At 57.2% G+C, this 23,303-nt stretch overlaps 1 protein-coding gene across 1 annotated transcript in view; it reads right to left on the reverse strand.

Annotated features, from left to right (window-relative positions):
- Positions 1-3: 3 nt before the first annotated feature.
- The window catches only part of LOC125448691 (transferrin receptor protein 2-like), a gene marked incomplete at its 3' end in the record, with an annotated part of 32,096 nt that continues 8,796 nt past the window's right edge, over positions 4-23,303 (reverse strand). The window contains exons 4-13 of the mRNA XM_059643869.1: positions 20,459-20,663; positions 17,988-18,128; positions 15,815-15,923; positions 15,243-15,365; positions 14,424-14,540; positions 11,991-12,130; positions 4,112-4,290; positions 2,845-2,964; positions 739-821; positions 4-114 (exon numbers count right to left, since the gene is read on the reverse strand). Of these exons, the coding sequence (XP_059499852.1) occupies positions 4-114; positions 739-821; positions 2,845-2,964; positions 4,112-4,290; positions 11,991-12,130; positions 14,424-14,540; positions 15,243-15,365; positions 15,815-15,923; positions 17,988-18,128; positions 20,459-20,663 (1,328 nt within the window). The remainder of the gene's footprint in view (positions 115-738; positions 822-2,844; positions 2,965-4,111; positions 4,291-11,990; positions 12,131-14,423; positions 14,541-15,242; positions 15,366-15,814; positions 15,924-17,987; positions 18,129-20,458; positions 20,664-23,303) is intronic.

Raw genomic sequence — 23,303 nt, forward strand, 5'->3', positions numbered from 1 at the left:
GACCGGATTCCTCGGGGTACCCCTGTGCGTTAGGGATGGAAGAGCCTTACCCAGGACCGTTTTATCGAGACTGAAGTATGCTGCTGCTTTGAGATGCATCATCGTCAGGTAACCCTGAGGGGAGATGGACAGAGGGTTTGTTCAGAGGCTTCGCCGTCCTGAGATGTACCATCCCTGTCCTGTAAGGATCCCTCCCCATCGCTCCGTGGCCTCTCCACTACAGCCCCGTCTCCTTGACCTTTCGTCCCACCCACCCCCATCCTCCGTTGGCCCCTCGCCGTCCCCTTCCTAAACACTCATCGCACCCCGTCTTCCTCTGGCACCTCCCCTTCTCACCACTCTCCTCCCTTCCCTTCTCCCTGTCACCTCTCCTCACTGACCCATCCCTGGATATCTCTCTCTCTCTCTATCTCTATCTATCTCTATCTCTCTATCTCTATTGCTATCTCTCTCTCCACCCCGCCCTCTCCCATCATCCCTGACCCCTACATGTTCCTCCCTTGACCTTTCTCTCTCCTCCCTGACCTTTGCCCTCTCCTCCCCATAACCCCTCCCCTCTCCTTTCCTCTATAACCCCTCTTCCCCATGACCCCTCTCCCCTCCTCCATGACCCCTCCCTTCTCCTCCCCATGACGCTCCCATCCACCATGACCACTCCACCCTCGTCCCCGTGACCCCTCCCTCATAAACTCCCCACACCACCACCCCTCCCCACCCCCGGCCCGCCGGGTGCCATACCTCCAGCCACTCGGTAGCCCCGACACTCCCGAATTCCCCCGCATCCCAGCTGGCAAACAGCAAGCTCCTCCGAGGTTTGAACCCTGAGGGAGGGAGTTGCACGGTTAGTGTCGCGGTTAGCGCGAGGGTAACCCCAGTCGAATACCTCCAACCGAAATCTGGCTTGCCTCACCCAGCTACCCCACCCCACCCGAACCCCTTACCACCCCCAAATCTCGGCCTTCCAGGACCGCCGTGCTGCTTTCTCAGCCAATCAGCCGGCTGACCAATTGGCAGCTTTTTCCTGGCGCAGTATAAATTGTCGTGCCCGTCGTGGGGGTCTGGCATTCTTGCAACGGGGTCCTGAGCCAATGTGTTGTCTCAATGTGTACCGTGAATGGCTGCTTCTGACTATGTCGGCCCTTCCTGTGGAGGAGGGGGACGCTGGGCCATTCCAGGTGGGTTAGTAAATCCTCGCGCCCACCACCCCCCCAACCCCCTCAATGTCCATGAAGTGTGACCACCCCAGTTATGGGGCAAACCTACATTGCCCCGTTGACTATCTGATGGGAATGGTTTGGCGAGGCCACAATATTCCAAGTTAATGACCATCCCCCCCCCCTTATGAGAGAGAGGGATTGGGGTGGTTCTGGCTCGGAGGAAGGCCCAGCGGGAGGTGAGGGTGGGTGGGGGGGGGGTCACAAAGGTCTCAGGGGCATGTATGGTGAGGGTGATGGGTGTGTTCAGGTCCCATATTCCATGACACATCCGCCCCTCACTTCCCCAAAGGGAGGGGGTGTGGTAAGGGTGTTGGGGAGGGAGGGGTGTGTTGGGGAGGGAGTGTTGGTAAGGGTGTTGGGGAGGAAGGGCGAGTGGTAAGGGTGTCGGGGGGGAGGGGGTGTGGTAAGGGTGTTGGGGGTGTTGGTAGGGGTGCTGGGGAGGGAGGGGAAGTGGTAAGGGTGTTGGGGAGGGAGGGGGGTGGTAAGGGTGTTGGGGAGGGAGGGGGGTGGTAAGGGTGTTGGGGGGTTAAGGGTGTCGGGGAGGGAGGGGGGTGGTCAGGGTGTTGGGGAGGGAGGGGAGTGTTGGGCAGGGAGGGGGAGTTGTAAGGGTGTTGGGGAGGGAGGGGGGTGGTAAGGGTGTTGGGGAGGGAGTGGTGGTAAGGGTGTTGGCGAGGGAGGGGGGTGGTAAGGGTGTTGGGGAGGGAGTGGTGGTAAGGGTGTTGGCGAGGGAGGGGGGTGGTAAGGGTGTTGGGGAGGGAGGGAGGGGGGACATGGTAAGGGTGTTGTGGAGTGGGTGGTCGTAAGGGTGTTGAGGAGGGAGGGGGTGTTGGGGAGGGAGGGGGTGTTGTAAGGGTGTTGGGGAGGGAGGGGGTGTTGTAAGGGTGTTGGGGAGGGAGGGGGTGTTGGGGAGGGAGGGGGAGTTGTAAGGGTGTTGGGGAGGGAGGGGGTGTTGGGGAGGGAGGGGGAGTTGTAAGGGTGTTGGGGAGGGAGGGGGGTTGGTAAGGGTGTTGGGGAGGGAGGGGGGTGTTGGGGAGAGAGGGGGTGTTGTAAGGGTGTTGGGGAGGGAGGGGGGGGTTGTAAGGGTGTTGGGGAGGGAGGGGGGTGTTGGGGAGGGTGGGGGGCAGGTTGGTAAGGGTGTTGGGGAGGGAGGGGGTGTTGGGGAGGGAGGGGGAGTTGTAAGGGTGTTGGGGAGGGAGGGGGGTGTTGGGGAGGGAGGGGGAGTTGTAAGGGTGTTGGGGAGGGAGGGGGTGTTGGGGAGGGAGGGGGAGTTGTAAGGGTGTTGGTGAGGGAGGGGGTGTTGGGGAGGGAGGGGGGTGTTGGGGAGGGAGGGGGAGTTGTAAGGGTGTTGGGGAGGGAGGGGGTGTTGGGGAGGGAGGGGCTGTTGGGGAGGGAGGGGGGTGTTGGGGAGGGAGGGGGTGTTGGGGAGGGAGGGGGAGTTGTAAGGGTGTTGGGGAGGGAGGGGGTGTTGGGGAGGGAGGGGCTGTTGGGGAGGGAGGGGGGTGTTGGGGAGGGAGGGGGTGTTGGGGAGGGAGGGGGGTGTTGGGGAGGGAGGGGCTGTTGGGGAGGGAGGGGGGTGTTGGGGAGGGAGGGGGTGTTGAGGAGGGGGGCGGGTTGTGTGTCACCTTACCGTTTGCCACCATTTGGGAAAAGGTATGGGCCAACTCCAGGAGAATGGCGGTGCCGACCCCAGATTTTGCAGCCCCTTTACTCCAGGCATCTCGCTGCGCCCCGAAAATGATGTATCGGTCTGCAAAGTGGGGGAGAAAGCAGCAGGAGTTAGAGGGGGAGAGGGAGGGGGAGACGGAGGGGGAGGGAGACGGAGATGGGGAGGGAGAGGGAGAGGGAGATGGAGAGGGAGGGAGACGGGAGAGAGGGAAGGGGAGAGGGAAGGGGAGAGGGACGGGGGAGAGGGGAAGGGGGAGAGGGGAAGGGGGAGAGGGGAAGGGGGAGGGGGAGAGGGAGAGGGATATGGCCCTTTGAGGAGGCTGGTTCACTCCATCCAATCCTGGCCCAATAACCAACTCTGTCCCAGGTCCATCCTCCCCCACAGGGACCCTTCGGGCCCTCGAGCCCCAATCCAACCCCTTCATCATGTCGTACTGTGTTTCACCAAAATCGCTCAGAATGGGAGGGAGTTACACAGGCACTTCTACATTCATACACACACACACACACACACACTCACACACACACACACACACACACTCACACACACTTCACACACACTTCACACACACCTCACACACACACACACCTCACACACACACACCTCACGCGCGCACACACCTCACGCGCGCACACACCTCACGCGCGCACACACACACACACCTCACGTGCACACACTCTCACACACACTCTCACACAGACTCTCACACAGACTCTCACACAGACTCTCACACACTCTCACACACTCTCTCTCACACTCTCTCTCACACACACACATACACACACTCTCTCACACACACACACACCTCACACACACACGCACCTCACACACACGCGCACCTCACACACACACGCACCTCACACACACACACACACACACACACACCTCACACACACACACACACACACACACCTCACGCGCACACACACACACTCACACACACTCTAACACACACTCTCACACACACACATACACACACTCTCTCACACACACACACACACACACACTCTCTCACACACACACACACTCTCACACACTCACACACACACTCACACACTCACACACTCACACACACACTCACACACACACACTCTTAAGGTAAATGCGGAATGGATCTGTAGCCGGGTTGGGGTAGGGGCTGGGAGATGGGGAGAGTGTTGGGTGGGGAGCACGGAGGTGGGCGGGCTGGCCGTGTGGCGAGAGCCCCCGAACGCACTGTCATCCTCACCAGGTTCTGAGAAGCCATCGATGGAACCGAAGACGTTGCTGATCATGGTGGGGACCATGCGGCTGGAGACGCTGAGCTGGAGCTGGTCCCCTGGGTTCTCCAAGTCAGGCCCAAGGTTGTAGGTAACATGAGGGAGTTTGCCCCTCCATTGTTGAGGAGCTTTCTGTCCCCGTAACTTACTGCAAATCCCAGAGAAAAGAGCAGGCCGTGAGAACTGGAATACCACCCCTTTATCTGGTTCACTTTTTTCCTAGGACCTGGATACCAGCTGTACCCATCCCCAACTGCCCTCTCATCTAAGCGGGTTGCCAGGCCGTACAGTCATATACAGCAAAGAAACAGGCCCTTTGGGCCAACTCCCCCATTCCAACCCGATATCCTAAATTAATCCAGTCCCACTTGCCAGCATTCGGCCCATACCCCTCTAAACACTCCTATTCATGTCCCCATCCAGATGCCTTTTAAATGCTGTAACTGTACCAGCCCCCACCACTTCCTCTGGCAGCTCATTCCACACACACCGCCCTCTGTGTGAAAACATTGCCCCTCAGGTCCCTTTTAAATCTTTCCCCTCTCACCTTAAACCCATGCCCCTCTAGTTTTGGACTCCCCTACCCTGGGGAAAAGACCTTCGCTATTCCCCCTAACCAGACCCCTTATGATGTTATAAACCTCTATAAGGTCACTCCTCAGCCTCCGATGCTCCAGGGAAAATAGCCCCAGGCTATTCACCCTCTCCCTGTAGCTCACACACTCCAACACCCTTGTAAATCTTTTCTGAACCCTTTCCAGTTTCACAACATCCTTCCTGCGGCAGGGAGGCCAGGATTGAACGCAGCATTCAGAAAGTGTCTGTACAGCTGTAACATGACCTCCCAGGTGTGTGTACCGAACACCCGCTTCGCTGCATTAAAAAGTGAAAGAACTGCAAAAACAGAAGTTGCTGGAAAAGCTCAGCAGGCCTGGCAGCACCTGCGAAGGAGAAGACAGAGTTAACGTTTCGGGACCGGTGACCCTTCCCCAGAACAGCTTGGAGTCCGAAACCACCCAGAACAAATCAGCCCTCGAAAAGCAGCAGACTAATAAAAAACTGAGAGAGGGGTCGCCGGGCCTGAAGCGTAAACGCCAACATTTTCTTCACAGGTCCTGAGCTTTTCCAGCAGCCTCTGTTTGCAGCCCTGTCCGCAACTGCACTTTCAGGGGGGCTATGGACCTGCACCTCCGAGGCACACTTCTCAGAGCAGTGAGGAGGCAAGACTGTGGGGGCACAGATCACTCTGCCACCCTGTCTGTACCTTCCAAGAGGCATTTGTAACTGTTGAGGCCCCCTTGCTTTCGCTGCCCCACCCCAACCCCGGTGTTAAGACGGCACACCGTGACCTATATAAGCCGCACATTCTCAGGATAAAGTGACCACTGTCCTACCGGGGCCTGCTCTCATTACACTGAGATGAACAATGCTGGTTTACCATGAGGGTCACCTTGCCTCAGGTAAGGAGAGACCATCAGGCTAACGTCAGCCTGCCAGGGAATTGGACACACCTTATTCTGCACAGAGAACCAGCCATCCAGCCAACTGAGCTAACCGACCCCATTTGGGTGCTCGCTACATCGTTTCATATTTTCCTCCTTCGTTCATTCATGGGCTGAGGGCGTGGCTGACATTCATTGCCTGTCCCTAATTGCCCACAGGGCATTTGAGAGTCAACCGCTTTGCTGTGGGTCTGGAGTCACGTGTAAGCCAGACCAGGTAATGATGGCAGTTTCCTTCCCTAAAGGGCGTTGGTGATGGGATTTTCCAAGAATCGACAATGGATTCACGGTCATCGTTAGATTCTTAACTCGAGACTTTCTTATTGATTTGCCATTCCACCACCCGCCAGGGCAGGATTCGCGCGCAGGTCCCCAGAACGTTATCTGGGTTTCTGGAAGAACAGCCCAGAGATAACACCACCGTCCCCATATATCTCCAATTGACAGCGAGCCATAACAGCATGGGATTGAAATCATTCGCAACAGAATTAGGGGCAAAGGGATTCGGGCCTGGAACTTGCTGCCTGGGAATACGGTGGGAGGCAGGTTTAACTGAAGGGCCACTGGATGGGAACGGGGCTGGAAACATCGTGCAGGGTTAACACCTCTAGCCATGGTGTTCATTCAGAGAGAGAGAGAGAGAGAGATTCTCCCACACAGCCAGAGGGGTGGGTCAGTCTCAGAGGCCCCCCGCCACCCCCTCCACCGGCTCTCCGAACCCAGATAGCAAGAGCTGGGGGGTGGGGGGAGTGTTATATGAAGTTAGACCGGATGGGGAGCGTTTTCACACTCCATTCCTATTGGGCGGGTGTGGGGTTCCTGACTCTCCGCTGGGCGGCATGCAGGTTTCTGAAGGTCACCTGCGGCTGTGCCATTCCTCTGATTGATCCCACAGGGACACACGCCCGCCACCCCTGTAAATACTGACACACTCCCCCCTCCCTCGGGGACCCCCCCCGGTAAATACTGACACACTCCCCCCTCCCTTGGGGACCCACCCGGTAAATACTGACACACTCCCCCCTCCCTTGGGGACCCCCCCGGTAAATACTGACACACTCCCCCCTCCCTCGGGGACCCCCCCGGTAAATACTGACACACTCCCCCCTCCCTCGGGGACTCCCCTGTAAATACTGACACACTCCCCCCTCCCTCGGACACCCCCCTGTAAATACTGACACACTCCCCCCCTCCCCCAGGGACACCCTGTAAATACTGACACACTCCCCCCACCCTCGGGAACCCCCCTGTAAATACTGACACACACCCCCCCTCCCTCGGGGACTCCCCTGTAAATACTGACACACTCCCCCCTCCCTCGGGGACCCCCCCGGTAAATACTGACACACTCCCCCCTCCCTCGGGGACCCCCCCGGTAAATACTGACACACTCCCCCCTCCCTCGGGGACCCCCCCTGTAAATACTGACACACTCCCCCCTCCCTTGGGGACCCCCCCCGGTAAATACTGACACACTCCCCCCTCCCTCGGGGACTCCCCTGTAAATACTGACACACTCCCCCCCTCCCTCGGGGACCCCCCCGGTAAATACTGACACACTCCCCCCTCCCTCGGGGACTCCCCTGTAAATACTGACACACTCCCCCCCTCCCTCGGGGACCCCCCCGGTAAATACTGACACACTCCCCCCTCCCTCGGGGACTCCCCTGTAAATACTGACACACTCCCCCCTCCCTCGGGGACCCCCCCGGTAAATACTGACACACTCCCCCCTCCCTCGGGGACCCCCCCGGTAAATACTGACACACTCCCCCCTCCCTTGGGGACCCACCCGGTAAATACTGACACACTCCCCCCTCCCTTGGGGACCCACCCGGTAAATACTGACACACTCCCCCCTCCCTTGGGGACCCCCCCGGTAAATACTGACACACTCCCCCCTCCCTTGGGGACCCCCCCGGTAAATACTGACACACTCCCCCCTCCCTCGGGGACCCCCCCGGTAAATACTGACACACTCCCCCCTCCCTCGGGGACTCCCCTGTAAATACTGACACACTCCCCCCTCCCTCGGACACCCCCCTGTAAATACTGACACACTCCCCCCCTCCCCCAGGGACACCCTGTAAATACTGACACACTCCCCCCACCCTCGGGGACCCCCCTGTAAATACGGACACACTCCCCCCTCCCTCGGGGATCCCCCTGTAAATACTGACACACTCCCCCCTCCACTCGGGGAACCCCCTGCAAATACTGACACACTCCCCCCTCCCTCGGGGACCCCCCTTTTAAATACTGACACACTCCCCCCTCCCTCGGGGACTCCCCTGTAAATACTGACACACTCCCCCCTCCCTCGGTGACCCCCCCTGTAAATACTGACACACTCCCCCCTCCCTCAGGGACCCCCCCTTTAAATACTGACACACTCCCCCCTCCCTCGGGGACTCCCCTGTAAATACTGACACACTCCCCCCCACCCTCGGGGACCCCCCTGTAAATACGGACACACTCCCCCCCTCCCTCGGGGCTCCCCTGTAAATACTGACACACGCCCCCCTCCCTCGGGGAACCCCCTGCAAATACTGACACACTCCCCCCTCCTGCAGGGACCCCCCTATAAATACTGACACACTCCCCCCTCCTGCAGGGACCCCCCTATAAATACGGACACACTCCCCCCTCCCTCGGGGCTCCCCTGTAAATACTGACACACTCCCCCCTCCCTCGGGGAACCCCCTGCAAATACTGACACACTCCCCCCTCCCTCGGGGACCCCCTTTTAAATACTGACACACTCCCCCCTCCCTCGGGGATCCCCCTGTAAATACTGACACACTCCCCCCTCCCTCGGGGATCCCCCTGCAAATACTGACACACTCCCCCCTCCCTCGGGGACCCCCCTGTAAATACTGACACACTCCCCCCCTCCCTCGGGGATCCCCCTGTAAATACTGACACACTCCCCCCTCCCTCGGGGATCCCCCTGCAAATACTGACACACTCCCCCCTCCCTCGGGGACTCCCCTGTAAATACTGACACACTCCCCCCCTCCCTCGGGGACCCCCCTGTAAATACTGACACACTCCCCCCTCCCTCAGGGACCCCCCTGTAAATACTGACACACTCCCCCCTCCCTCGGGGACTCCCCCTGTAAATACTGACACACTCCCCCCTCCCTCAGGGACCCCCCTGTAAATACTGACACACTCCCCCCTCCCCCAGGGACCCCCCCCTGTAAATACTGACACACTCCCCCCTCCCTCGGGGATCCCCCTGTAAATACTGACACACTCCCCCCTCCCTCGGGGATCCCCCTGTAAATACTGACACACTCCCCCCTCCTCGGGGACTCCCCTGTAAATACTGACACACTCCCCCCTCCCTCGGGGATCCCCCTGTAAATACTGACACACTCGCCCCTCCCTCGGGGACCCCCCTGTAAATACTGACACACTCCCCCCCTCCCTCGGGGACCCCCCTGTAAATACTGACACACTCCCCCCCTCCCTCGGGGACTCCCCTGTAAATACTGACACACTCCCCCCTCCCTCGGGGATCCCCCTGTAAATACTGACACACTCGCCCCTCCCTCGGGGACCCCCCTGTAAATACTGACACACTACCCCCTCCCTCGGGATCCCCCTGTAAATACTGACACATTCTCCCCTCCCTCGGGGACTCCCCTGTAAATACTGACACACTCCCCCCTCCCTCAGGATCCCCCTGTAAATACTGACACACTCCCCCCTCCCTCGGGGACCCCCCTGTAAATACTGACACACTACCCCCTCCCTCGGGATCCCCCTGTAAATACTGACACACACCCCCCTCCCTCGGGGACTCCCCTGTAAATACTGACACACTCCCCCCTCCCTCGGGGATCCCCCTGTAAATACTGACACACTCCCCCCTCCCTCGGACACCCCCCTGTAAATACTGACACACTCCCCCCCTCCCTTGGGGCTCCCCTGTAAATACTGACACACTCCCCCCTCCCTCAGGGACCCCCCTGTAAATACTGACACACTACCCCCTCCCTCGGGAACCCCCTGTAAATACTGACACACTCCCCCCTCCCTCAGGGACCCCCCCTGTAAATACTGACACACTACCCCCTCCCTCGGGAACCCCCTGTAAATACGGACACACTCCCCCCTCCCTCAGGGACCCCCCTGTAAATACTGACACACTCCCCCCCTCCCTCAGGGACCCCCCTGTAAATACTGACACACTACCCCCTCCCTCGGGGACTCCCCTGTAAATACTGACACACTCCCCCCCTCGCTCGGGGATCCCCCTGTAAATACTGACACACTCCCCCCTCCCTCAGGGACCCCCCTGTAAATACTGACACACTCCCCCCTCCCCCAGGGACCCCCCCCCCCTGTAAATACTGACACACTCCCCCCTCCCCCAGGGACCCCCCCCTGTAAATACTGACACACTCCCCCCTCCCTTGGGGCTCCCCTGTAAATACTGACACACTCCCCCCACCCTCGGGGATCCCGCTGTAAATACTGACACACTCCCCCCTCCTGCAGGGACCCCCCTGTAAATACTGACACACTCCCCCCTCCCTCGGGGAACCCCCTGTAAATACTGACACACTCCCCCCTCCCCCAGGGACCCCCCCCTGTAAATACTGACACACTCCCCCCTCCCCCAGGGACCCCCCCCCTGTAAATACTGACACACTCCCCCCTCCCTCGGGGAACCCCCTGTAAATACTGACACACTCCCCCCTCCCTCGGGGACCCCTTCCTGTGAGGTGGCGTGAAGTTGCTGTGCCCGTTCTTAGGGGGGTAGGAGGGGTTCATTCGGGGTGTTAGTGGGGGTGGTTAGTGGGGGGTGTGTTGTGTGGGGGTGCTAGTGGGGGGTGGGTGGTGTGGGGGGTTAGGTGGGGTATGGGTGGTGTGGGGGGGTTAGTGAGGGTGTTAGTGGGGGTGTTAGTGGGTGGGGGTAGTTGGGGGTGTTAGTGGGTGGGGGTAGTGGGGGTGTTAGTGGGTGGGGGCAGTGGGTGGGGGTAGTGGGGGTGTTAGTGGGTGGGGGCAGTGGGGGGTGTTAGTGGGTGGGGGTAATGGGGGGGTTAGTGGGTGGGGTAGTGGGGGTGTTAGTGGTGGGGGTAGTGGGGGGGTTAGTGGGTGGGGGGTAGTGGGTGGGGTTAGTGGGTGGGGTTAGTGGGCGTGTTAGTGGTGGGGGTAGTGGGGGGGTTAGTGGATGGGGGTAGTGGGGCTGTTAGTGTGTGGGGTTAGTGGGGGGTTAGTGGGTGGGGGTAGTGGGGGGGTTAGTGGGTGGGGGTAGTGGGAGTGTTAGTGGGTGGGGGTAGTGGGGGGGTTAGTGGGTGGGGTTAGTGGGAGTGTTAGTGGGTGGGGGTAGTGGGGGGGTTAGTGGGTGGGGGTAGTGGGAGTGTTAGTGGGTGGGGGTAGTGGGGGGGTTAGTGGGTGGGGGTAGTGGGAGTGTTAGTGGGTGGGGGTAGTGGGGGGGTTAGTGGGTGGGGGTAGTGGGAGTGTTAGTGGGTGGGGGTAGTGGGAGTGTTAGTGGGTGGGGGTAGTGGGGGGGTTAGTGGGTGGGGGTAGTGGGGGGGGTTAGTGGATGGGGGTAGTGGGGGTGTTAGTGGGTGGGGGTAGTGGGGGGGGTAGTGGTGATGTTAGTGGGTGGGGGTAGTGGGGGGGTTAGTGGGGGGGGTAGTGGGTGTGTTAGTGGGTGGGGGCAGTGGGTGTGTTAGTGGGTGGGGGCAGTGGGGGTGTTAGTGGGTTGGGGTAGTGGGGGTGTTAGTGGGTGGAGGTAGTGGGGGGGTTAGTGGGTGGGGGTAGTGGGGGGGTTAGTGGGTGGGGGTAGTGGGGGGGTTAGTAGGTGGAGGTAGTGGGGGGGTTAGTGGGTGGGGGTAGTGGGGGGGGTAGTGGTGATGTTAGTGGGTGGGGGTAGTGGGGGGGGGGTTAGTGGGTGGAGGTAGTGGGGGTGTTAGTGGATGGGGGTAGTGGGGGGGTTAGTGGGTGGGGGTAGTGGGGGGGTTAGTAGGTGGAGGTAGTGGGGGGGTTAGTAGGTGGGGGTGTTAGTGGGGGGAGGCAGTGGGGGGGTTAGTGGATGGGGGTAGTGGGGTGTGGGTGGAGTGGGGGTTGTGGGGTGTTGTGTGGTGTGGGGGGGTTAGTGGGGGTGTGTGTGGAGTGGGGGTTGTGGGGTGTTGTGTGGTGTGGGGGGGTTATTGGGGGGGTGTGTGGTGTGGGGGGTTAGTGGGGTGTGGGTGGAGTGGGGGGGTTAGTGGGGTGTGTGTGGAGTGGGGGTGGTTAGTGGTGGGTCGGTGGAGTGGGGGGGTGTGGTGTGGGGGGGTTAGTGGGGTGTGGGTGGAGTGGGGGGGTAGCGTTTTAGTTTGGTGCTTACCTCATGAGGATGAAGGCTGCGTTGGCGCTGATAGGCAATGCGACTATGGTAGGCAGTGCAGATGAGTTGACAGGAGGGAACTGAGTGTGGTTGAAGGAAGGGAATCCAGGCGTGAACGGGTCTCCTGTCCCACGGTGCACCTTGAGGTTGGGGTGGGGGGTGGGGGGTGCGGTAGGGGAGAGACGAGAAGTGGGTCAGTGACTCAGCAACCTTCCCCAAACCCGGCCAGACCTGAAACAGGCCCAACTCCACAGAGTGGCCCATCAGCCCGTCTCTCCAGCTTCCTCGTCCCTGAGCCGCCTCTTCAATCGTGGAGATGTGCAGCACAGGAACTGACCCTTCGGCCCAACCCGTCCATACCGACCCAGACATCCTAAACCAATCCAGTCCCATTTGCCAGCATTGGGCCCATGTCCCTCTAAACTCTTCCTATCCGTGTGCCCATCCCGATGCCTTCTAAATGTTCTCGCTGTACCAGCTCCACCACTTCACCACTGGTTTTGAACTCCCCCCGCCTCCCCAGGGAAAAGATCTCTTGCTATTCTCCTTATCTGTGAGTTTATAAACCTCTATGGTCACCCCCCCCCCACCAACATCCGTCGCTCCAGGGGAAGCAAGTCCCAGCCTCTCCTTATGACTCCACACCTGGCAACATCCTGGTAAATCTCTCCCTAACCCTCTCCAGTTTAATAACATCCCTCCTGGAGCGGGGAGACTGGAACGGGGCACGGTGCTCCAGGAGGGGCCTCATCAATGTCCCTGTACAGCCTCAGCATGACGCCCCCAACTCCTCTACCCAAGGGTGTGAGCAATGAAGGAGTTGAGCTAAACCCCTTCCTAACGCCCCTGCCCACATGGGACGCAGACTTCAAACAGCTGCACAGTTTGGTATTCTTGCATGGGTCCTGATGAGTGCGAGGGGAAATGTTTGCGTGTTTACAATGGTGGTGCTGTGGCGTGATGAGATGCAGGAGGACTCTATCCCTGAGAGAGAGACAACAAGGGGAAGGAGTAACATGGTGTGAGGCTGGATGAATACAGCAGGCCCAGCAGCGTCTTAGGAGCAGGAAGGCTGACGTTTCGGGCCTAGACCCTTTATCAGAAAAATGCTTGTTGAGGCCACTTTCTGAATACTGCGTTCAATCCTGGTCTCCCTGCCGCAGGAAGGATGTTGTGAAACTTGGAAGGGTTCAGAAAAGATTTACAAGGATGTTGGAGGGTGTGAGCTACAGGGAGAGGGTGAATAGCCTGGGGCTGTTTTCCCTGGAGGCTGAGGGGTGACCTTATAGAGGTTTATAACATCACAAGATTGTTTGCCCCAGGGTAGGGGAGTCCAAACCGAGACAGCGTATGTTTGAGGTGGGAGGGGAAAGATTTAAGAGGGACCTGAGGGGTAACTTTTTCACACAGAGGGTGGTGTGTGTGTGGAATGAGCGGTGAGGGCCAGTACATGTAAAAGGGATCTGGATGGGTGCAGGAAGGGTTTATGGGGATACGGGCCAAACACAGGCCAGTGGGGCTGGATTAGTTTGGGGTTGCGATCAGTGGGGATGAAGGGTCTGTGTCTGTGCTGTGTGACTGGGTGATCGTATCTGCGTTCACAACAGCGTATGCTGTAGGAATGAGAGATAATTGACACGCTCCGCTGTGCCTCAGAAAGTGTCTCGGACCGGCCACACCGCGACGTGGGACAATCTGAGGAAGACCTTCTCCACCCTCTGGGTTTGTTTCTGAGCCTTCGCTGTTGCCTCCCCTTTGGCACTGCTCCACCGTTGAGTGAGACCATCTTCACTCAGAGACCTGCCAGGCCCATCCGTCCGTAAATTTCAACACCCAATCTCCACCATCTCCCGCAGGAGTGAGCTCCTCACTCCAGGAGAGAGAGAGAGAGACACCCACAAAGATGGTCTCTGCTCACTGCTGCTTTGAAAGGTTCGAGTTCTTAGTCTTAATCCTAAATCTTAATCTCAAAGTGTCTCCACTTGCTTTAGAGTGATCCTTCGCTGCCCACCAGACCCACTCCTCTCGAGATTTAACCAGAGGGGTACAGTGTGCTTGCGCCAAACCTCTCCTTGGAGATTAACTTGTCGCAAACACGGATCCGGGGAATCTTCCACACGATTTATTTTCGGGAACAGGCAGCGGGAGGAGGAGGCCAGGTCGTCCTCCTCAGTGCAAGGTCGAAAGTTTCAACCGAAATCTTCATCGCCTCTAATTCATCCAGATTGAGTCAACGTTCAGTCTCCCTAACTCGAGGGAATACTTTCTCTGTGTTGAGTCTGCGTGCTTTCTGAATATGTCAACCCGGGAGCCCTGAAGCCCAGCCTCAACAGGGGCTGGACCTCCTGGAGGTGTGCATGGCCCCCGGCTGTCTCAGGATGAGGTTGGGAGGAGGTGGGGGGTTTGGGGAAGGGTCCATCGCTGGGTACTCACGTGCCCCGAGATGCAGCTGTTGCTCTGAAGCCCACGGTCCCTCGGGTTCTGTGGGTAGTCGCTGGGGTCAGGGTAGATGAGAACGCCAGTCGCTCCATTCTGCTCAGCGTTGGCTACCTGTGAAATGCCGAGAAATCAGGCCAGCCCTCGCAGAAGCAGCCGGGATGGTTCCCAGGGTTAGGTACGGAGTCAGGCTCCCCCGCACACCCCGTCCAACGCTCCCCAGGGACAGCACGGGGTTAGATACAGAGTAAAGCTCCCTCTACACTGTCCCCCCACCAAACACACCCCAGTATAGGGACTGCACAGGGTTAGATACAGAGTAAAGCTCTCTCTACATTGTTTCCACCCCCCCCCCCCCATCAAACACACCCCAGGGACAGGGACAGCATGGTGTTAGATACAGAGTATATATACAGACACTTTGCCCATGGCATCTAACAGCTAGGTGACCACCCCAGTCCTGACAAAGGGAGTTATTTAGTCAATGTGGCCCAGTGAGGGACTGGAGTCACGTGGACAATGCAGGGGCTTGAACAGATGAAGGCCTGGGGCCTACACCAGGCTTCTTCACTGTTCCCAGGTTTCAACAATGGGATCCAGGAAAAGAAAATGTGGACCATCACCTTGAGAAATCCACGAAGGAATACCGCGCACGTTACCGAGCATAAGGAGCTGAGAGAGGCCAATCGGCCCATCGTTTTACTGCTCCCCCATGCAGTGTGATCGACGCCTCCTTTCCCTGCCCACTCCCCATATCCACTGATTTTTATCGGAGGGATATGTATCAAAGCCTTAAGTAAGTAGAATTGGACCAACCTTCTCCGCGAGGCTAATACGTCCCGCTCGCAAGATCACAATGTTGCCTTGGACAGCCATGTTGAGATATCTCAACTCCTCAAAGTCCTCGTCTCTCCCATAGTGAGCATACACCAAGCCACCCTGCATGATCACAAAACACAGCACTGGGCATTGGCCATCTCTGAGCATCATCCTAGAGAGCGCGGGGCTCTCACCTCTTCTCATTGGACAGGAAAACTCCCTCGACGCCATTCCCATCAAATGCACACAGGGCAGGGACAGCATGGGGTTAGATGCAGCATACAGCTCCCTCTACACTGCCCACCCCATCAAACACTCCCAGGACAGGGACAGCATGGGGTTAGATGCAGAGTAAAGTTCCCTTGACACTGTTCCCCGCTGCCATCAAACAGTCCAAAAGAGGGATAGCATGGGGTCAGATACAGAGTAAAGCTTCCCCTATCCGGTCCCCCCGCACCCCTGATCAAACACTCCCAGGGACAGGGAGAGCACAGGGTTAGATGCCCCGAGTTGGAGGTTTGGTTCCACCTTGGGGAGGGGATTGGATATGACAGCCCATGAGAACTCACCGAGACCACTCCGGACGGGCTGTAGGCCAAATACGCCTCATTGTCCAGGCTCACCGTGTCCAGGATCGTACCATTCGCATTCGTCACCCTCAGGTAGTTTGGAGAAGAGCTATGTTTGGGAAGAGAGTAAAGCATTCTGTCATCGTGTGAAGCTAAAACTTGTATTGCTCCAGGGTGGCCGAGACTGCACTCTGTTTCGGGGTATCGCTCATGAAGGAATATCTAAAGGCATTAGAGAAGATGCAGAGAAAGGTCAGGGGGATAGCACCCACAGTGAGGGACGAAGTGAGCGCGCGAGTCCGTGTGAGGGACGAAGTGAGCGCGCGAGTCCGTGTGAGGGACGAAGTGAGCGCGCGAGTCCGTGTGAGGGACGAAGTGAGCGCGCGAGTCCGTGTGAGGGACGATGTGAGCGCGAGTCCGTTTGAGGGACGATGTGAGCGCGTGAGTCCGTTTGAGGGACGATGTGAGCGCGCGAGTCCGTTTGAGGGACGATGTGAGCGCGCGAGTCCGTGTGAGGGACGAAGTGAGCATGCGAGTCCGTGTGAGGGACAATGTGAGCGCGCGAGTCCGTGTGAGGGACGATGTGAGCGCGCGAGTCCGTTTGAGGGACGATGTGAGCGCGCGAGTCCATCTGAGGGACGATGTGAGCGCGCGAGTCCGTTTGAGGGACGATGTGAGCGCGCGAGTCCATCTGAGGGACGATGTGAGCGCGCGAGTCCATCTGAGGGACGATGTGAGCGCGCGAGTCCGTCTGAGGGACGATGTGAGTGCGTGAGTCCGTCTGAGGGACGATGTGAGCACGCGAGTCTGTGTGAGGGACGATGTGAGCGTGCGAGTCCGTGTGAGGGACGTGTGTCCGCGGGAGTCTGTGTGTGGGCTGTGTGTGCGTGGGAGTGTGTGTATGTGAGTGAGTCTCTGTGAGAGCGTACGTGTGTGTGCGCGCGTGTGTGTCCGCGCGTGTGCACGTGTGTCTGTCTGTCTGAGTGGATGTATGTGTGCGTGTGTGAGTGTGTGGTTACAGTGAGGGGTGTGGGGTTTATCAGAGAGTTACTGTGAGGGGTGTGGGGTATATCAGAGAGTGTTACAGTGAGGGGTGTGGGGTATATCAGAGAGTGTTACTGTGAGGGGTGTGGGGTATATCAGAGAGTGTTACTGTGAGGGGTGTGGGGTATATCAGAGAGTGTTACAGTGAGGGGTGTGGGGTATATCAGAGAGTTACTGTGAGGGGTGTGGGGTATATCAGAGAGTGTTACTGTGAGGGGTGTGGGGTATATCAGAGAGTGTTACAGTGAGGGGTGTGGGGTATATCAGAGAGTTACTGTGAGGGGTGTGGGGTATATCAGGGGGTGTTACAGTGAGGGGTGTGGGGTATATCAGAGAGTGTTACTGTGAGGGGTGTGGGGTATATCGGTGTGTTACAGTGAGGGGTGTGGGGTATATCGGTGTGTTACAGTGAGGGGTGTGGTGTATATCAGAGAGTGTTACAGTGAGGGGTGTGGGGTGTATCGGTGTGTTACGGTGAGGGGTGTGGGGTGTATCAGTGTGTTACAGTGAGGGGTGTGGGGTATATCGGTGTGTAACGGTGAGGGGTGTGGGGTATATCGGTGTGTTACAGTGAGGGGTGTGGGGTGTATTGGTGTGTTACAGTGAGGGGTGTGGGGTATATCAGAGAGTGTTACAGTGAGGGGTGTAGGGTGTATCAGAGAGTGTTACAGTGAGGGGTGTGGGGTATATCAGAGAGTGTTACAGTGAGGGGTGTGGGGTATATCAGAGAGTGTTACAGTGAGGGGTGTGGGGTATATCAGAGAGTGTTACAGTGAAGGGTGTGAGGTATATCAGAGAGTGCTACAGTGAGGGGTGTGGGGTATATCGGTGTGTTACAGTGAGGGGTGTGGGGTATATCAGAGAGTGTTACAGTGAGGGGTGTGGGGTATATCAGAGAGTGTTACAGTGAGGGGTGTGGGGTATATCGGTGTGTTACAGTGAGGGGTGTGGGGTATATCAGAGAGTGTTACAGTGAGGGGTGTGGGGTATATCAGAGAGTGTTACAGTGAGGGGTGTGGGGTATATCGGTGTGTTATGGTGAGGGGTATCGGCGAGTGTCACAGGGAGATGTTCGGTGCACACTGATCCCGCACCTCCCCCCCACCACCCCCCCCCACCCCGTGCTGACCTGTCTGGGAACGGCAGTGAGACGTAGTGTGAATCGTCCCAGACATGATGCAGTCCATAGCTGTTGAATTTTTGGTGAATGGTTTTTGTCAGCTCATGCAGTTTCGCGGAGCCAGAGGGATGTGGCTCCTCACTCATCATTCTGCAAAGATGAAAGGGATTTCACTCCATTAGCCATCGCTCTGTAAATGAACGGCTTGGAATGTCAGTCCCTAAACCTGGCAGGATTAAGAGACTCACAGTGTGCGCGTCACACCTCTGTTACCCCAACTGGCCCGTTACCCCACTCTTTCAGAATTACAGAGTGAGGAACGCATTCCTAACGAAAAGGTACCGAGAATGTGAGCTATCGAGCAACTTCATGTGAGACTGTAAAAGCTTCTTTAGGTGTGTGAAAGGTGAGTGGGACCCCCTGCTCCAGATTGTGGGTGAACTCAGGAGAATTTGTAACAGGGTCGGAGAAATATCTTTGAAACTGAATGGTTAATTTATCTGTGTCTCCAGGGAGTCACACAGAGGAACTCTCTCTGAAATGCCTGTGAGCCCAGAGCTTGTGAAAATGAAGAAGCAGGAGCAAGTAATATTGATCAGGAGGGAGCACTTAGCCGTTTATATCCGTGATTTGGATGTGAACATAGGGGTGTGGTTAGTAAGTTTGCAGATGACACTGAAATTGAAGGCTTAGTGGTCAGTGAGGAAGGTTCCCTCAGAGTACAACAGGACCTTGGTCAGATAGGCTGAGGAGTGGCGGATGGAGTTTAATTCAGATAAATGTGAGGGGCTGCTTTTTGGAAAAGCAGATCAGGGCAGGATTTATACACTTCCTGGTAAGGTCCTGGGGGAGAGTCGCTGAACAAAGGGACCTGGGAGTGCAGGGTCATAGTTCCTGGAAAGTGGAGTCGCAGGTAGACAGGGGGGTGTTCGGGACGCTCACCTTTATTGGTCAGTGCGTTGAGTACAGGGAGTTGGGAGGGTCATGTTGCGGCTGTACAGGGCATTGATTAGGGCCACTTTCATAATGCTGCGTTCAATCCTGGTCTTCCTGCTGTAGGAAGGACGTTGTGAGACTTGGAAGGGTTTACTCCCACAGGTGAACGGCCTGTGTCAGGAAGTTGTGTTGTCCGAAATATTGATCGAAGCATATAATTGGCTGGATTTACATCCACGCCTTGGATTTTTTTCGGGAAGAACATGTAGCAAAGCCGAGGAGACTGGAGAAAATGTTGGATTTGTGAAGAGCACCAGTTGTGAGAGGGCAGTCACTCGAGTCTGCAACGCTTGTCAAAGAGAGAGAGCTCACACAGCCTAGTTAGTGGTCATCATAAAGCTGCTATCTTGGAATCCCTACAGCGTGGAAGCAGGCCATGCAGCCCATCAAGGGCACACTGACACTCTGAAGTGCGTCCTACCCAGACCCATCCCTGTAACCCCGTATTTACCATGGCTAACCCAGCTAGCCTACTTATCCCTGGACTGTGGGAGGAAACCGGAGCACCTGGAGGAAACCCGCGCAGACCTGGGGACAGTGTGCAAACTCCTCGCAGCCTGAACGTGGAATCGAACCTGGGTCTCAGGTGCCGGATGCCCTGTTGGTAGCACTGAGCTACCAGCCTGCCCTGTTGCATCTGGGCACAGAGAGAGGCAACTTACATCAGAAACAGGAGCTTTGTCTGCCCCGTTTTTCTGAGACTTCTCCCTTCACAGCTTCACACCCAGTGGAAGCTCTCGTCACCGCGAGTGGACAGATCCTGGAGGAGAGCATCGTCTCCAGGTAACTGACTCCAACCAGCCATAACTGATCCGGGAAGACGCTCGTGCCAGCAATCTGAGAATTATCTACTTTTGTAAAAAACGAATTTAACTGTAATGTGCCCAACGTACTTTCCAGATAAAAACCTGCCAAATTTGGATCATATCCCCCCTGCCCCCGACCGTTTTTAAGCGCCTGTTTTTTGCAGCTGTTTGCTCAGGTTAAGGCTTTTGTTGATCTTTGCATGAACTAAATCTTTGCCTGTTGTTTCGAGGAGCTGTCTGACTCACTTCTGAGGCTGAGCTGTACACAGTCATGTTACAATCACTCACTGTGTTATATCGAAACTCTGTTGTGACCAGTGGAGGAGGACGGCAGGGATCCGTTCATCCACACCCCCCCCCCCACCCAACCTTGGCCCCGGCTTTGTTGGGGCCAAGTGTCTCCCTGGATCAGTTACAGCTGATGAAACAACATCTCTGGAGGCAGCGTTGCAGATTTCACATCCTCCTCTCGCATTCCTCCGGCCCCCACCACCCCCAACCACCACAACCGAGCCTTCCCCTTGGGGTGTCAGCTGACAAAGTTTGACGAGAGATGTCTCATCAAAGGCTCTTGTCGCTCGCGTCCCTCAGTTTATATTCAAATGCAGAAGCTTCGAGCCACCCACAGACAGAGGGTGTAACATTCAGTGCGATCTTTGCAGAGAGGGCAGGCCCAACCTGATGTGCTCGGTGATGTCGTCCTGGTTGATATATTTCTTGAGCATCGCTGTGAGATCTCCCCAGTAAAGCACGGGATCGGGGTCGATGTCCACATCTCGCTGATAATCACAGTCGTTGCTGACCACACTGTCCTCACCGGGCAGACCGATCTCCTCACAGGCCTTGCAGGATCTCCGAGAGCTGATGTAGCCAAGTATGAAAGCTAATTAAACAAAAACAGAGAGGTCACAGAATGTCGGACTTGTTTTGGAAAGGAGCATTCCAACGCTGGAGATCGGGAGTGCTGGAGAAACACAGAAGGGGCTGGTCACTAACGTTGCGAGCCCAGAACTGAACTGCAGATCAGTCTGAAGGGGAGTCACTGAGCTCAACTCTCCCTCTCCTCGCCCAAATCATTGTTTGCCATCGTCGCCGAATACATTGAGCTCCCAGGTGCCTGGGAACACACCACCCTGTTCCCTGGCCAACATCTCTGCCTCGGAATCGCTGCAGCGCACCAGCGAAGCTCAGAGCAAGCTGGAAGAACGGGGCGGTGCTGTGGCTCAGTGGTTAGCACGGCTGCCTCACAGCCCCAGAGACTGGGGTCAATCCCACCCTCGGGTAACTGTCTGTGTGGAGTTTGCACATTCTCCCCGTGTCTGCGTGGGTTTCCTCCGGTTTCCTCCCACAGTCCAAAGGGGTGCGGGTTAGGGTGGATTGGCCGTGCTAAATTGTACCGTAGTGCCCAGGGATGTGCGGGTTAGGGTGGGATTGGCCGTGCTAAATTGTCCCATAGTGCCCAGGGATGTGCGGGTTAGGGTGGGTTGGCCGTGCTAAATTGTCCCGTAGTGCCCAGGGATGTGCGGGTTAGGGTGGGTTGGCCGTGCTAAATTGTCCCGTAGTGCCCAGGGATGTGCGGGTTAGTGTGGGTTGGCCCTGCTAAATTGTCCCGTAGTGCCCAGGGATGAGCGGGTTAGGGTGGATTGGCCGTGCTAAATTGTCCCATAGTGCCCAGGGATGTGCGGGTTAGGGTGGGTTGGCCGTGCTAAATTGTCCCGTAGTGCCCAGGGATGTGCGGGTTAGGGTGGCTTGGCCGTGCTAAATTGTCCTGTAGTGCCCAGGGATGTGCGGGTTAGGGTGGGTTGGCCGTGCTAAATTGTCCCGTAGTGCCCAGGGATGTGTAGGTAGGGTGGGTTGGCTGTGCTAAATTGTCCCGTAGTGCCCAGGGATGTGCGGGTTAGGGTGGGTTGGCCGTGCTAAATTGTCCCGTAGTGCCCAGGGATGTGCGGGTTAGGGTGGGTTGGCCGTGCTAAATTGTCCCGTAGTGCCCAGGGATGTGCGGGTTAGGGTGGGTTGGCCGTGCTAAATTGTCCCGTAGGGTTAACATCATGTTTTGAAATCCATACGCCATGGATCCAAGGTGGTTGAACAGCACGGACCTCACTGAATGTTGGGGCAGGATTGGCCCCGGAGTTTGCTGTATTTTAACGGGGGCAAAGCACCGAAGGGATCCAGCGAACTGATGCATGAATCACACTCCATCGCGAGCGGTCACTAACTGTGGGGCCTGGTGGTGTTATTTTTTTACCCAGAGCCTCTGCTAAATCCCGGGGGACCCAGGTTCGAATCCCGCAGCGGGTTGGAGTTTAAATTCAACCAAAATAAAATTTCCGAAGTCAAGAATCTGCAGACAAGCTTTGTCGGGGAAAATCCCGTCGGGTTCACTCACGTCGTTTCAGGTAAGGAAGCTGCCCTCCTTACCTGGTCCGGCCTACATGTGACTCCAGACCCACAGACCAGCGTGGTTGACTCTTAACTGCCCTCTGAAGCGGCCCAGCGAGTCGGTCAGTTCGAAGGGTAGATAGGGTCGGACACTAAATGGGCTGGTCACGAGTTAAAACAGGCCGCAAGAAACAGGAGCAGGCCATTCGGCCCCTATGGAGTCTGTTCCGCCATTCAGTCAGATCAGGGCCCGGCAGGAGACGTTTGCCCCCCAAGAAAAGAGCAGATTGAGGCAGGTGAGGTGTTGTGGGGGGTGGGGGGTGCGGTGGTGTACGAGCAGTTTCACGCAGAGTTGACCTTTCCCTCTTGGACCCCCGCCCGACGCCAGGTGTAAATCCTGTCAGGAATAAATCCCGTCAGGAATTCAGGAGAAACGCTCTCCCCCAACAGAGACGGGAGGGGAGAGAAGTCATTGCCAGGAGGGAGCAGACACGGGGAATTAATAAGAACACAGCGATGTTGGAAATCAGAAGCGAAACCAGAATTGCTGGAGAAACTCTGCAGGCCTGGCAGCGCCTGTGGAGAGAGGAATCAGCATTAACATTTCGTTATTGCCCTTCCTCAGAGCCGATGTGAGATGTCGGTGTATATCCAGAAGATAAGGTGGGGGGTAGGGAATAGTGAATCATCAATTGGTGGGGATGGAGCCCTGAGGGAGAGAAGCATGGTTGGACAGATGCAGGAGTGGATGACGATCTGTCTAGGAAAGCAAATGGGGACCATTAGGGGCTAACATTAGTTGGCTGACGATGTGATATCATGGCTTAGTGTCTAAGGGGGCTGTGGTAAGAGCTCAAGTCAATATTGAGTCCAGGACGCTACAATTCCCAAATGGATGATGTACAGACATAGAATCCTTACAGTGTGGAAACAGGCCTTTCGGCCCAACAAGTCCACACTGAAACTCAGAGCATCCCACCCAGACCCATTCCCCTATAACCCACCTCGTGTACACCTCCCTGGGCACTATGGGACAATTTAGCACGGCCAACCCACCCTAACCCGCACATCCCTGGGCACCACAGGACAATTTAGCACGGCCAGTCCACCCTAACCCGCACATCCCTGGGCACCACGGGAC

This window comes from Stegostoma tigrinum, unplaced genomic scaffold (genome assembly GCF_030684315.1).
Source record: "Stegostoma tigrinum isolate sSteTig4 unplaced genomic scaffold, sSteTig4.hap1 scaffold_302, whole genome shotgun sequence".
In the NCBI taxonomy this organism is placed as follows: Eukaryota; Metazoa; Chordata; class Chondrichthyes; order Orectolobiformes; family Stegostomatidae; genus Stegostoma; species Stegostoma tigrinum.